Source organism: Stegostoma tigrinum, chromosome 9 (assembly GCF_030684315.1).
Source record: "Stegostoma tigrinum isolate sSteTig4 chromosome 9, sSteTig4.hap1, whole genome shotgun sequence".
Taxonomy (NCBI): domain Eukaryota; kingdom Metazoa; phylum Chordata; class Chondrichthyes; order Orectolobiformes; family Stegostomatidae; genus Stegostoma; species Stegostoma tigrinum.
Genome location: NC_081362.1, coordinates 44,196,127 through 44,211,797, shown reverse-complemented (window position 1 = coordinate 44,211,797; position 15,671 = coordinate 44,196,127). Strand labels below are relative to the sequence as shown.

General features: G+C 41.3%; 1 protein-coding gene across 3 annotated transcripts in view; it reads right to left on the bottom strand.

Annotated features, from left to right (window-relative positions):
- The window catches only part of fancl (FA complementation group L), a 120,869-nt gene that overhangs the window by 19,850 nt on the left and 85,348 nt on the right, over positions 1–15,671 (bottom strand). For all 3 annotated transcript variants that reach the window (XM_059648510.1, XM_048536517.2, XM_059648511.1), the window contains exon 9: positions 1,091–1,241. In XM_059648510.1, the coding sequence (XP_059504493.1) occupies positions 1,091–1,241 (151 nt within the window). The remainder of the gene's footprint in view (positions 1–1,090; positions 1,242–15,671) is intronic.

Genomic DNA, 15,671 nt, shown 5'->3' with positions numbered 1-15,671 from the left:
ATTACATTTATTTACAAACATGAAATTCTATTTATAATTAAATTTCACCCATGTTAACCACGTGCTCTTGTAAGATATTCTTGCTTTTCCTCCAAACACGTCTGGGTGCAGCCTTGGGAGTAAGCAGCTGGGATAGAGGGTAACCTCTCACGTAGTAGAACTCATTGGCCTTAGGAATTCTGTGCGAATGTAAGGGCATTTGGGGCTTGTTCTGGCTCCATGCTGGTTCACTCTGCAACTTCAAACTTCCACAAGGTTGAGGGTTGCAGGCAGAGTGAAAGCGCCAGGTGTCTCAGGAATATCCCAAGTGTAGACTTCAGTAAGTGGATCTTTCTCAAGGTGGGTGTCTACTGACACCAGACTATCTCCTTGTGGGGAAGAGGCACCGGGGTCAAGGTTCCTTGCCGCCATCACACTCCACCCCCACCCACTCCACCCCACCAATTTCACAGCATATAAGACATGTAAGGCAAGTGATGAAAGACTAAAGCATCAGAAACCAAGAGTAACAGTAAATACAGTATGATTATCATTATTGGAGGTGCCTTACATAGAATCATATAGAGATACACAGCACAGAAACAGACCCTTTGGTTCAACTCGTTCATGCTGACCACATATCTTAAACTGATCTAGTTCCATTTGCCAGCACTTGGCCCATATCCCGCTAAACCCTCCCTACCCATGTACCCATCCAGATGTTATTTTAATGTTGTAACTGTACCAGTCTCCACCAATTCCTCTGGCAATTCATTCCATATAGGCAGCACTCTCTGTGTAAAAAAGTTGCCCCTCAAAGGTCCTTTTTACATTTTTTCCCTTTCACCACAAGTCTTTGCCCTTTAGTTGTGGACTCCACTATCTTGGGAAAAAGACCATGGGTAGGTGATTGGCAATGCCCCTCATGATTTTATAAGCATCGAGAAGGCCACCCCTCAGCTTTTATTTAAATAAAGAGCAGCATTCCTATAACCATTTTGTTTAAGGAAATGCTGAATAGCATATGAATATCGCAGATACAGATATATTTTCTCAATGTCACTTCAGAACTAGTCAGATAGATCCATTACATATCATAAAAGATACGCACCGATGGCAATTCTGCGTGTTGGGATTGCACGTGCTGGCTTTTCTGGTTCCAGTACCCAGGTTTTCTCATCAATCTCATCCATAACATCCCAGAATTCCTGCAGTGACTCCAATGCTGCCAGAAACTGACTGTGAAGGTGTACTAAGCAGCTCTGAAACAGAAAAAATCTAACACTGAGTTATATGATGAAGCAATAGAGAAGGTTAACGAACATAAGTGCTGATGATTCGAATATGAACTATAAAGCACCACATAATAAACTGTTAGCAAAATTGAAATCCATGGGATTAAAGGGACAATTATAGTCTGGATACTAATTTGACTTAAAAGACAGAAGGCAGAGAGATTTGGAAAATGTCTGTTTTTCAGAATAGAGGTGTGTATACAATAATAGCCGCAGGAGGAAATGTTTGAGACTGAAATATTATTTCCTGACTGAAATAATTTCAAAAATTCCAGGCAAAATACACACAATAACCCCAGTAGTAGTGTGGTAACAGAGACAGAATAAAGGCCTGGATTCTGACGTACCTCGGGGACATTTTATTGGATGGAGAGTGACACAGGGATCCCTGCTGCTTTCTCACTGTCAACTGAATTAAGTCCATGCTGGAAATGACAGATTTCAGTGTTTCCCCTGTGCTGTCAATGGAGGCCCTTAACGGGGCAATTAATGGTTACTTAAGGGCACCACCATGTCACCACTTCTGTTAACCCAGTAGTGCACCACAGGCTCTTTATGCCAGAAGCAGGATAAGCAAACTTTGTGCCCATTTGCTTACAATCTCCTGGAGATGGATGCCACTCAAAGGCAGGGTTGAGGTGCCCAACGTGTGGAGAGGGAGGTACTCACTAACAGCCACCCCAGGTTCCTGTCGCCTACTCCCCTCCACTGCACTACTGCATTCCTGCAGCCTTGAATCCACTGTATTGGTTGACTGTCACACTAGTGGCAGGCACTGCCTCCCTGGTAGCAATGCCATTTATTCGAGTTACTGATGTCATTTGCTGGCAGTTCCTGGCAGGGTGTGACTTCTACTCCAAGCGTAGGCCAGCCACTATCCAGTTAAATGCCCACATGTCACTTAATAAGTTGGTCTTTCCTAAAAATAAGCAAATGTTCTCGCTGGCTTTCCAGCCTCCTGGCAAGATCCCCAACACCTCCATTAAATACCACCTACATGTCTAGTACAACATAAGAAGCCTCAAGGCTTAAGCAGAGCAGTGTCAAAGCTCTGTCAAACATCATTGCTTGTATTAGAGGGACTGAACCACAGGAAACACCAGAGGAACTGACTGCTCACAGAGAATGTGTGTGAAGCATGTGGTGACAAAATGAATCAGATGCAAGGGGTCTAACTGTGTTGCTTTTAGCAGTATCAACAGGAAAAGGCAACTAGTTCCCTAAATGCTGTTGCTTGTGACTCAGGAGAAACTAAACATTCAAGTGCAGTTCACCGATGTGCAGCCACCTGGTATTTATAACCCACAGGCAATGTACTTTGGCTGCGACCTCCTGATCCACTGTTAGTTAGCGTGTTGCCCTTCATTACTGATTAAAAGCAACATGCTGACAGAGCAACCAAGGATTATTTGGAAAAATAACTGCCAAACAGGCAGTAGAAACTGGAGAAACAAAAACAAAAACAAAAACAGAGGGATAGAGACAGAGACAGAGACAGAGACACAGAGAGAGAGAGAGAGAGAGAGACACAGAGACAGAGACAGAGACAGAGAGACACAGAGAGAGAGACACACACAGAGAAAGAGACAAACAGTGATAGAGTCAGAGTTATACTGCATGGAAACAAACCCTTCTATTCAACTCATCCATGCCGACCAGATATCCTAAATAAATCTAGTCCCATCTGCCAGCATTTGGCCCATATCCCTCTAATCTCTTCCTACTCATGCACCTATCCAGATATCTTTTAATTGTTGTATACAAAGCAAGACAAGTGGCAAAGGTGTCAGTGGGGGGAGCACTTTAGAGTAAGCGCTCTTAATTCTAGTAGATTTAAAGTAGTCATGAAAAAGGATAGACCTGATCTAAAATGTCACCTGATCAGTACTTGGAACTACAATGCTGTGACCATTACGGAGACTTGGATAACACAGGGGCAGGAATAGTTGTTGGATGTTCTGGGGTATAGATGTTTCAGAAGAAATAGGGAGTGAGTTATAAGAGTGAGGGAGTGGCATTGTTAATCAGAGAAAGGGAGGTTGTGGAGGAGGGTCAGTATGGGTGAAAATCAGAAACAGGAAAAGGAGCAGTCACTTGATTGAGAGTTTTCGATAGACACCCCCATAGCGACAGAGACACTGAGGAGCAGACTGGCAGGCAGATTTTGGAAAGGTGCAGAAGTAAGAGGGTTGTTATCATAGGCAACTTCAACTTCCCTACTATTGACTGGAACCTCCAAAGTGCAAATAGTTTGGTTGGAGCAGATGTTGTTAGGTGTGTCCAAGAAGGATTTCTGACTCAATATGTAATTGCCAACTACAGGGGAGGCCATATTGGATTTGGTGCTTGGCAACGAACCAGGCTAAGTGTCAGATCTCTTGATAGGAGAGCATTTCAGCAATAGTGATCACAACTGCTTGATCTTTATTACAGTCACAGAAAAGGAGAGGACCAGACAGTATGGGAAAGTATTTAATTGGGTGAGGGGGAAATTACAATACTATTAGGCAAGAACTACGGAGCACCAATTGGGAATCAGACGTTCTCAGGGAAATACACAACAGAAATGTGGAGGTTGTTTCGGGAGCAGATGCTGCAAGTACTGGCTAGGTTTGTCCCACTGAGGCAAGGAAAGGATGGAAGGAACCTTGGATGACAAGATATGTGGAATACCTAGGCAAGAGGAAGAAAGAAGCTTACTTGAGGAAGCAAGGATCGGACAGGGCTCAAGGTAGCCAGGAAAGAACTGAATAATGGACTTAGGAGAACTAGAAGGGGGTATGAGAAAACCTTGGCAGGTAGAATCAAGGAAAACTCCAAGACATTCTATACTTACATAAGGAACAAGAGGATGGCCAGAGTGAGGGTAGCAACAATCAGAGATTGTGGAGAGAACTTGTGTGCAGAGTTGGAGGAGGTAGGGGAGGTCCTTAAATGAATACTTTGCTTCTGGATTCACCAATGAGAGGGACCTCGATGTTTGTGAGGGCAGTATGAAACAGGCAGATATGCTCAAACAGGTTGATGTTAGGAAGGAGGATGTGCTAGTAATTTTGAAAAACATGAGGATAGATACATCCCTTGGGCCAGACAGGATATACCCAAGGTTTCTACAGGTAGCGAGGTAAGAGATTGTTGCCCCTTTGGCAATGATCCTTGCGTCCTCACTGTCCATTGGAGTGGTACAAGAAGATTGGACGGTGGTGAATGTCATTCCCTTGTTCAAGTAAGGGAATAGGGATAATCCTAGAAATTACAGACCAGTCAGTTTTACTTCTGTGGTGGGAAAATTATTGAAGAGGATTCTAAGAGATAGTATTTATGGTTATTTGGAAAAACACAGTTTGATTAGAAATAGTCAGCAAGGCTTTGTGAAGGGCAGGTCATGCCTCACAAGCCTTATTGAATTCTTTGAATATGTGACAAAACACAATCGAAGGTAGAGCAGTGGATTTTAGCAAGGCATTTGATAAGGTTTCACACGGTCGGCTCATTCAGAAAGTAAGGAGGCATGGGATTCAGGGAAATTTGGCTGTCTGGATACAAAACTGGCTGTCCAAGGAGGGTGGTAGTAGATGCAAAGTATTCAGCCTAGAGCTCAGTGACAAGTGGTGTTCTGCACGGATCTGTTCTGGGATCTCCGCTCTTTGTGATCTTTATAAAATGACTTGGATGAGGAAGTGAAAGGGTGGGTTAGTAGGTTTGCTGATGACACAAAGGTTGGAGGAGTTGAGGGCAGTGTGGAGGGCTGTTGTAGGTTTCAACGGGATATTGACAGGATGCAGAGCTGGGCAAAGAAGTGGCAGATGGAATTCAACCCAGAAAAGTGTGAAGCAATTCATTTTGGAAGGTCAAATTTGAATGCAGAATACAGGGTTAACGGCAGGATTTTGGCAGTGTGGAGGAGCAGAGGGATCTTAGGGTCTACGTCCCTTAAAGTCGCTACACAAGTTGATAGGGTTGTAAAGAAGGCGTATGGTGTGTTGGCTTTCATTGGCAGGGGAACTGAGTTTAAGAGCCATGAGGCTATGCTGCAGCTCTATAAAACTCTGGTTAGACCACACTTGGAATATTGTGTTCAATCCTGGTCATCTCATTGTAGGAAAGATGTGGAAGCTTAACAGAGAGTGTAGCGATATACCAGGATGCTGCCTGGACTGGAGGGCAGGTCTTATGAGGTAAGTTTGAGGGAGCTAGGGCTTTTTTTCATTGGAGCAAAGAAGGATGAGAGGTGACTTGATGGAGGTGTACAAGATGATGAGAGGCATAGAGTGGTTAGTCAAAGGCTTTTTTCCCAGGGTGGAAATGACTATTATGAGGGGGCATAATTTTAAGGTGATTGGAGGAAGGTATAGGGGAGATGTCAGAGGTAGGTTCTGCACACAGAGTGTGGCGGGTGTGTGGAATGCACTGCTGGCAGTGGTAGTGGAATCAGATACTTTAGAGACTTTTAAGCGACTTTTGGATAGGCACGCGGAGGATAGTAAAATGTAGAGTATGCGGCTAGTTTGATCTTAGTAGGATAATAGGTCAGCACAACATCGTGGGCCAAAGGGCCTGTACTGTTCTATGGTCTATAAAAGATAAACTTTAAATTGAAGTAAGTCCACTTTTGAAAGTATTAGGCAGGAACTTTCAAAAGTTGTTATTTGCCTTCAAAAATGAGATAACAACAGCTCAGAGACAGTACGTTCTTGTTAAGGTGAAGGGTACGGCTGGTAGGTGTACGGAATGCTGGATGACTGCAGAAATTGAGGCTCCACTCAAGAAAAGGAGGATGCATGTGTCAAGCATAGACAGCTGGGATCAAGTGAATTCCTAGAGGAGTAGAGGGTGTAGGAGTATACTTAAGAGGGAAATCAGGAGGGCAAAAAGGGATCATGAGATAGCTTTGACAAATAGGGTTAAAGAGAATCCGGAGAAATTCTACAAATATATTAAGGACAGAAGAATAACTGGGGAGAAAATAGGGCCCATTAAAAGATCAGCGAGGCCATCTATGCGTGGAATCACAAGATATGGGTGAGATACTAAACAAATATTTCACCTCTATTTATTGTGAAGGCGGACATGGAAACTGCACCTCCCAGTCGCAAACCATTTCCACTCCCCCTCCCATTCTCTAGATGACATGTCCATCATGGGCCTCCTGCACTGCCACAATGATGCCACCCGAAGGTTGCAGGAACAGCAACTCATATTCCGCCTGGGAACCCTGCAGCCATATGGTATCAATGTGAACTTCACCAGTTTCAAAATCTCCCCTTCCCCTACTGCATCCCTAAACCAGCCCAGTTCGTCCCCTCCCCCCACTGCACCACACAACCAGCCCAGCTCTTCCCCCCTACCCACTGCATCCCAAAACCAGTCCAACCTGTCTCTGCCTCCCTAACCGGTTCTTCCTCTCACCCATCCCTTCCTCCCACCCCAAGCCGCACCCCCAGCTACCTACTAACCTCATCCCACCTCCTTGACCTGTCCGTCTTCCCTGGACTGACCTATCCCCTCCCTACCTCCCCACCTACACTCTCTCCACCTATCTTCTTTACTCTCCATCTTCGGTCCGCCCTCCCCCTCTCTCCCTATTTATTCCAGTTCCCTCTCCCCATCCCCCTCTCTGATGAAGGGTCTAGGCCCGAAACGTCAGCTTTTGTGCTCCTGAGATGCTGCTTGGCCTGCTGTGTTCATCCAGCCTCACATTTTATTATCTTGGAATTCTCCAGCATCTGCAGTTCCCATTATCTCTGATATCTTGAAAAGTGCCCATATTACAGAAGAGGAGGTACTATAGGTTTTAAAACACATAAAAATGTAGTTAAATCCCCAGGATACGAACGGGTGTATCCCAGCCCTTACAGCCCTACAGAGAGGCAAAGAGATAGACAAATAATATTGTACATTATGACCCCAATGAAATAGACCACAACCCCAATACGCCACGTGTGCAAAAGAACACAGAAATCCAGAGGCAGGTGTTTGTTCCTTAGGTTTCCGAACAAGCTGCTCTCAAAGCTACCAAATCACTGAAATCAGTGAAAACTTCAACTTTTCTTCACCTTCATCACTGTTTGAAACCTCATCACAAGTTGGACCTTGTATTCACTCAGATGCAACTTGGTTTTTATCAGCTGTGATTAATAACATTTGACAAACAGAAATTTGCCACAAAAAAAATCGAAGTGTTGAATGTTTAGATATTAAAAAGTCTGTAAAATAACTTGTGTTTTTTTCCCCAGAATCTATTAGCTTCTGCCTTCATCTCATTTTAAGTGCCAATCTTTAACTGTCTCCAAGTAATTTAAAAAAGTGTTTTTACATATTTTAGTGACTGTCTCCTGGTTAGAAGTAGCAATTAACTTTGCTAATCCTTTCATATCACAGGCTGCTTCATAACATCACTCCAGCTCCATGGTACGAATGTTCAGTTGTGATGTAGTATGAGATTTATATAAATTTTAATATCAAGGTGTGGAGCTAGATGAACACAGCAGGCCAAGCAGTGTTTTTGGAGCACAAAAGCTGACCCTTTAGGTCTAGGCCCGAAACGACAGCTTTTGTGCTCCTAAGATGCTACTTGGCCTGCTGGTGTTCATCCAGTTCCACACTTTGATATCTCAGATTCTCCAGCATCTGCAGTTCCCATTATATCTGATCTAAATTTTCATATCATTCATTTGAGACTCTGGCCTTTAAACAAGTGGCATGTGGGCTTGATCAGTGTCCATGAAGAGTCTTAATGATAAATTTATAAACGTTTCTGTAGCCATGATAATTTCTTAGCTATATAGAAATGGAAGACACAGATTAAAAATTTTCATTAGGTTAATTTTGACAGTGAGCAGAGTAAACAGTTATGCATTAGGTTTCAGTTAGAAACAGCCATTGCTTGAAGAAAGCCATTTTGGTTACAGATTTGAATATTTGGCTGAAGCTTGATGTGTAAGACAGTTGTGCCTGAAGAAAGGGGATAGTTTAGAATTGATAATTTATCAGTTACCTCATTATAATGAGTTTAGTTTTAAGCTATCAGATCAGAAAAGTTTGCTTAAAACCGTGAAAGATTATTTGAAGCTGATTTAGTGAAAGGTTACCTTGTTAACCAAACAAAAGAGACTCAATATGATCTATCAAGCCAGATTTCAGGCTTGCTCACTGAGCTGGCATCATGAACAGTCCAGTTGAGGGCAGTACTGCTACATAGTGCTAAAGGTGAAATTTTTGCAAGATTCCTCAGAGATATACCTGCTTATCAGCCACAAATGCCCTAGCGTGTCCAAGGACCACAAAGGTCAGCCTAGTTTATGTTTTACGACAACAGTTGGGCAGCTTTGTAGCTAGCCCAGAGAGCTAAGGTTGAGCTTTCATGCTGGGTGAGGGAATCAGTGGACTGAACTAGATATGGTATTGGTATCATTCCATGCTTTTGTATCTTGCTGAGTTATGGCAAAACGTCACTGAACTGTATGGAGACTTCAGTTAGAAATTAATTCAGTGTTTCTCATCATAGTTGATAAAAACATAAGAACCAAGAGCAAGAATAGGAAATTCAGCCCCTCAAATTTGCTCCATCATTTAATATGATCATGGCTGATTTCCACTCTACCTCAATTCCAATTTCCTGCTCATCCTCTATAACCCTTCAAATCATTGCTAATTTAAAAAAAAATCTGTCTATGTCCCACATTTACCACTATGGAGTCGTGAATTTCATAGATTCACGACCCTTCCTTTTGCTCTTTCAAAATCAACCATCCCTGATCCAAAAACTGTGGCCTCTTGTTCCACATCCTTTCTACATCTACTTTGCGAATCCCCTTTAACATTTTAAGCACCTCAATTAGATCTCCACCCATTCTTCTAATCTCAACAGATTATAGGCCTAAATTGCTCCTCTCTTTATAGAAGAAACCTCTCACTGTAGGAATCAATTATGTGAATCTCCTTTGCACTGGCTCCAATGTAACTAATCCCTCCTTAAGTAAGGGAGCCAAAATTTTACTCTAGACTCCAGGTGCAGTCTCACTAACATCTTGTAAAGTTGCAGCAACACAGGAACCTACATTTATACTCTATTCCTTTAGCAATAAGTGCTAAAATTCCATTTGCATTCCTTATTACCTGCTGCACCTTGATACCGTACTAGTTCTCTGCAATTTAAGCACATGGAATCCAGATCCTTCTGCACCAAAACACTCTGAACTTTCTCTCCATTTAGGTAATAACTTGTGTTTCTACTCTTCCGATCAAAATGGGTAATCTCGCACTTTACTCATTAAACTTCATCTGCCAAATTTTGGCCTATTCACGTTAAATCAAGGGATAAATCAAGAAATTTAAGTCAGTCTAATCTTGGTGGTGGGGAAAATTTTGGAAGTAATTTTTAAAAGGATATAATCAATCCTCACGTGGAGAGGGAGGGATTGATCAATAACAGTTGATATTGTTTTGTTAAAAGGAGGTCATAAGCCCATTGGAAATAGATACAAGAGCTGGCCATTTGGCCCTTTGAGCCTGTTCCACCATTCAACAGGATCATGACTGATCCCATGTCTGATCAACTTGACTGAATTTTTCAAAGAGTAGCCAGGTGAGTAGAGATGGTTTTTGATGTAATATACATGGACTTCGGTCTGTTAAGATCCCACATGGGAGATGGATAGCAAAGATAAGAGCCCAATGGATCCAAGGAAATTTGACAAATTGATTCCACAATTGGCTGAGTGGCAGGAAGCACAGGGTGAAGGTTGAGGTGTGTTTTGCTGATTATAAGTGTGCATCCACAGAGTCAGTGCTGGGGCCTTTGTGATTTGCAGTTTATGTAAATGATTTACAACTAAATGTAGGAGGGTTGATCCGGATACTGGCAGATAATAAAAAAAAGGAGTGTTAAATAGTGACGAGGATAGCTTTCATTTACAAGAAATAAAATACAAGATCAGTGTAAATGGAATTCAATCTAGATAAATGTGGGGTGATGCACTTGGGCAGGACAAACAAGTCAAGAGAATACATGATGAATAATGGGATTCTGGGAAGCGCCGAGGATCAGAGAGATCTTAACTGACTTGCACACCGAACTCTTAAGGTAACAGGGCAGATGAATAAAGCAATTAAGAACGCCTATTTATTCGCTGAGGCAGAGAGTTCAACAGCAAGTAGGTTATGCTAGAACTGTATAAAACATTGGTTATGTCACAGCTAGATAACTGTGTGCAGTTCTGGAATCCATAATTATAAAGCAAGGTAAAGTTGCCATTGTCTCATCAGATCATAGGGCTGCTCTCTCATTAACAAGAGATGACTGGTGGTGGCTAAACTGGAGAGTCACCACATCTCATGTGAGAGGAGAGGATAAGAAAGAGAATCCTTTTTTGGTAATCTCAGCCAGTGCAGGAATTGAATCCATACTGTTGGCATCACTCTGCATTGCAAACCAGTTAGTTATTGAGCAAACTGAGCTAACTGAACCCCTATACACATTATAGAAGGAATGGGATGGCATCAGACAGGATATAGCGATGATTTATCAGGGCGTTGCCTGAGCTCAAGAGTTTCAGTCTTTAAAACAGATTAGACTGTCTGGGGTTGCTTTGCCTAGAACAGATGAGATTGTGCAGTGGCATGATTGAGAATATATACCCTTTTAGATTGTCTTGCAATAAACTAAGGAATGTTCTATGTTCTATGTTCTTTCACAGAAGTAGTCTTTTGATAAACATTACTTATCCTTAAATCTTTCTAGTTATATGTGTTCTCTGGTTATAAATTGTGCTGTTCATCTGAGTACAGAACAAGAAGTTAAATATTTTATTCTGAATTTGTCAAAACTACAACACTCAATCAGCTAAGGTAAATAAAAGATTAGTAACCATGGGAAAATGCCACATCATCAAATGCCATGACAGCAAATGTCACTTGATTAAATCTCCAGGAAATACATCAAACCAGTACTGGCAACTCCAAACATATCATCTTCATGAAGAGTGCTAGTGGGGCTTACTCGCAGGGGGAAAAAGGGAATTCTAGCCATAAGATAAGTTGGCGCAGGCCAGAAAAATGGTTTGATTTCTGAAGAAAAAATATAACTTAAGAAATGCAGCAGCCAACAGGTACATAGCAGAATCCCTGACATTGTAAATGGCAATCAAATATTGGATAAAGTTGAATAAGGTCAATGCAATCTCTTGGACTGAACATAAATGCCAACCTAATCACATATACAAGTCTCCAACATGAGGTCTTGAACCAGTAATAACATTGCAACTGGCCGGGCTGGCATCCAAGTTGCCAACAAAATCAAAGGCCATGTGGTGCAGTCAGCAAGACTCTACTTCCAAGGTTTGGGTGCAAATACTTGCTCAACTGGCTATAGGACCTCTATTAGTTCGCATATAGTTCCAATAATTCTCATTCACCAGTACACTCAATGTAAATTCAAGTGAGTTTGTCGGCATATTGGGATTTAGCAATGCTCTGGAACTTATATTGGGCTGTGACAAGAAGGCTAATACATCTACTTCTATGTCAGCTAGCATAATTAAAAGCAAAGCCAGTATGAATAGTTACAGAGATAGCAGGAACTGCCAATGCTGGAAAATCTGAGATAACACTGTGTGAAGCTGGATGAACTCAGCAGGCCAAGCAGCATCAGAGGAGCAGGAAAGCTTGACGTTTCGGGTTGGGACCCTTCTTCAGAAATACATTTCATAAATTTCCATTTCTGAAGAAGGGTCCCGAACCGAAACGTCAAGCTTTCCCGCTCCTCTGATGCTGCTTGGCCTAATGTGTTCATCCAGCTTCACACCCGTTATCCCAGTATAAACAGAATCTGTTCAGTACATTTCTGCAGAGGCAGCAGATCCACAGAAATATTCCAGGCATGCATTATTGGGTGAAGAATATTCTCCTTTACAGCCTTTCTTGCTCCTTCCAATGGACTGTGATCACCACTCTCACTTTTCTCATGCAGACAGCACTTATTGCAACATTTTGTAAATTCTTCTATCATGTTGGGTATTTGGATGTTCCACCCATCCTTAACTAGGGCAGTGGAGAAGTATTAGATTTAAGTTTGTTGATTTCCATTTAAGCAATTGGACGTGCTATACAAGTTTCCTGACAACAATTTAGAATTATACTTTAAATCATACCTTGGCATGTTTTAATAATTTGTTCAAATTCAGCAAATGCATTTACAAATTAAAGGCAACATCACAGTTTCAATCAAAACACATTCATTATGTAAACTTTTACACATTTAAACAAAACGTATGATTCAACTTTTTACAATTCTTTTCCTCCCACCTGCATTCTGTTGAAACCAATGACATGACAAAGGAATACACTCAAATTTACTATGCACTTAATGTCAAGCTATAGAAGGGCAGAATCCTTCTCTAAATGCCTACTGTACTTGTCAATCGCAAAGCAGACTTCACAAATTAAGGCAACTGTTTGCCCCATTGCTGCTCATTTGAAGGGAAATCAAATACTTGCATCCATCTACATCCAATATCTCCATCTCAATCACACTTTCTTATACTCAAGTTGTGAATCACATAAATGATTGACAGCTGATGGTGTCTGGCCCAAAGCCAGTAACCCTTGTCAGTATGACAGACTGCAGATCCATGTTCTTTACTTATCCATTCTGTCGCAGCTGCATGCTTTTGCTTTAATGTAAACTATCCTGAAAGGTTTAGTCTGCCTCAGCAATTTCTACTGAAAGTTTATTTATGGTTGTATTACAGTAAAGTGGCTCCATCTGCTGTGGAAGTCCAAAGTAAATAGTTCAACACCAGCCCCCCACCCCTTCCACTTGCAGTGCGTAACTGGGCCAAGTAGCATCAAAACTTACAAACTGCATGATCCTCTGTGAACTTAACACTGACTCATTCAGAATTTGTAAGGGCTTTCTTTCTTCTTTCATTTTAAAAACAAAAAGTTTATCTGAAACTAAACTTTCACTGCAACCTTGCCAACCATTCCAGCAGGTTAGATCATTAATACCTTAAATTTGAAGTACTGTATGCTACCATTTAGCTAAAGTGTCGTTTATTTGCACATACCTTATAAAATATCAAATTCCTCCCACCATTACAGACAGATAACTAATTGAGCTCTGCAGTATTTACATTATCAACATTCCATTTCAACTTCACTGATTTTTTTCAGATATAAATTTCCAAATAATCACTTTCATTTTCAACTTCAAGGCCTTGAGGCAGTCAGGTGCTTGACAGTTCATCAAACATAGCTTAGTTTCCACAAATAAAGCATTTATGCTACATATGTTTAAATTCATCTTTTAAAAAAAACTCTTCTTTTTAAACTCGCAAGACTGAAGATACGTTTGTAGATAAAAATAAATGTAATACTTATGACAGGTTAACTAAAAATCAATATTTCTATGGTTATCTTTGTGGTGCAGATGACGGACTGTTAATTTAATACACAATTCAACCATTACATTTTCTAAATCACACTCACAGAACATCACTAAAAGTGTGATTGTATAAGCATGAGAACTAACAACATGAAGATCTGCTTGAGTTGAAAGTCAGACCTCACTATTTTGAATGCCTTTAGCATACAGCCTGACTTTTGAACATGTAGTCACATTTTATATATTCAGAAGCACAATAAGAGGAAGGTGCATTATTGTCCTGATCTCCAGGAAAGCTAATTTATTTCTTAATTAAGAGAGACCTCAGAATGTTAACAAGGTTGTGATCAAAGATTAGTCTGTAGGAAATTAACCCTTTACCTTTAGGTGGCATTCCATGAGGAAGTCAGAGGCTTCAATTAATATTTTTACTTTTGTTGCAGTTGACAGCAAGAGGTTAACTGCCCTGTCACTAGATAAAGCTGTCCAGTGAGATAGCAGTTACATATGGGCATAGGCCACTTTGCCCTTGATGCTTATTCCTCACTAGTCAAGATGTGCCATCTCAGCTTCAAACCACTGGCTTTATCTGATCATGCTGTGAAACACCTGCACTGGTGATCAGGCTTTGGCTTGATGTGCAAAGATCTGCCATCATCTGCTTGACATTGCACAAGTTATAATTATTCATCTGAATGAATATGTCAGAGCAGCAGCAGCAACCCTCTCATCACGGCAGCAGAAAAATACATCAAAACATTATCATCCCAGCAGGAAGACAGGGACCATAAGGAAAATTATGCATTTCAATATGGATGCCATGTAAAAATGTCAAGCTATAACTCTAGCAGTGGAAAGAAAATCATATGCCTTAATTAAAAATATCTTCAAATACTACTGCCTAACACTTGGCAACAAATACATTGATCAAATCTACAAAATAAACAAACGTAGCCAACAGTTACAAAATACATGTATTTGTAAGAAAATACATGTATTCTGTAACAATTTTTATTGTAATTCATATATCTTCCAGTAACAACAACTTGGCAAGTTATTTATTTTGAAACAATTAAAAGCAAAAAAGGGATATAAAGATAATATACTGGTTTATACAATTTACTTCAGATTCAAATTAATTTGTGTTGAATTGTAGATTGTGTAACAAAATTGATCATCAGGTCTGCAAAACGCCCTGTGACTCATTAGACTGCATTTGTATAATTATTGAAACTTACCAGATCTCAATATTTGACATTTTCCTTTTTGGTACCCTGTCACATTTCATGTACTGGCTTTCATTAGATGGTAACTTTTGCAAGTTTTAGTTATCTGGCTTCCATTCTGTACATTCTTATGCTTTTCCTACATTCTGCCATTTCTGCCATCTGTTCATTTAATAGAAAGTCCCATATGCGTAGTCTTTATTTTAGTTTTGCTGCTTAGGGAACAGGATGCAGTCTTTGGTTAAAAATGTGCTTCATCATATTGGTGATAACACGGTGTGTAGCTGGATGAACACAGCAGGCCAAGCAGCATCAGAGGAGCAGGAAAGCTTGACGTTTCGGGTCGGGACCATTCTTCAGAAATGGGGGAGGGGAAGGGAATTCTGAAATAAATAGGGAGAGTAGGGGTGGCAGATAGAAGATGGAAAAGGAGAAGATAGGGGGAAGAGGATACAGACAGGTCAAAGAGGTGGGGTTAGAGCCAGTGCAGGTGAATGTAGGTGGGGAGTTAGGGAGGGGACAGGTCTGTCCAGGGAGGACAGACAGGTCAGGGGGGCGGGATGAGGTTAGTGGGTAGGAGATGGGGGTGGGGCTTGAGGTGGGCAGAATGGTTACGGAGGCGGGGACTAGCTGGGCTGGTTTTGGCATGTGGTCGGGGGAGGGGAGATTCTGAAGCTTGTGAAGTCCATATTGATACCACTGGGCTGCAGGGTTCACAAGTGAAATATGAGATGCCGTTCCTGAATCTTTCAGGCGGTGTCATTGTGGCAATGCAGGAGGCCCAGG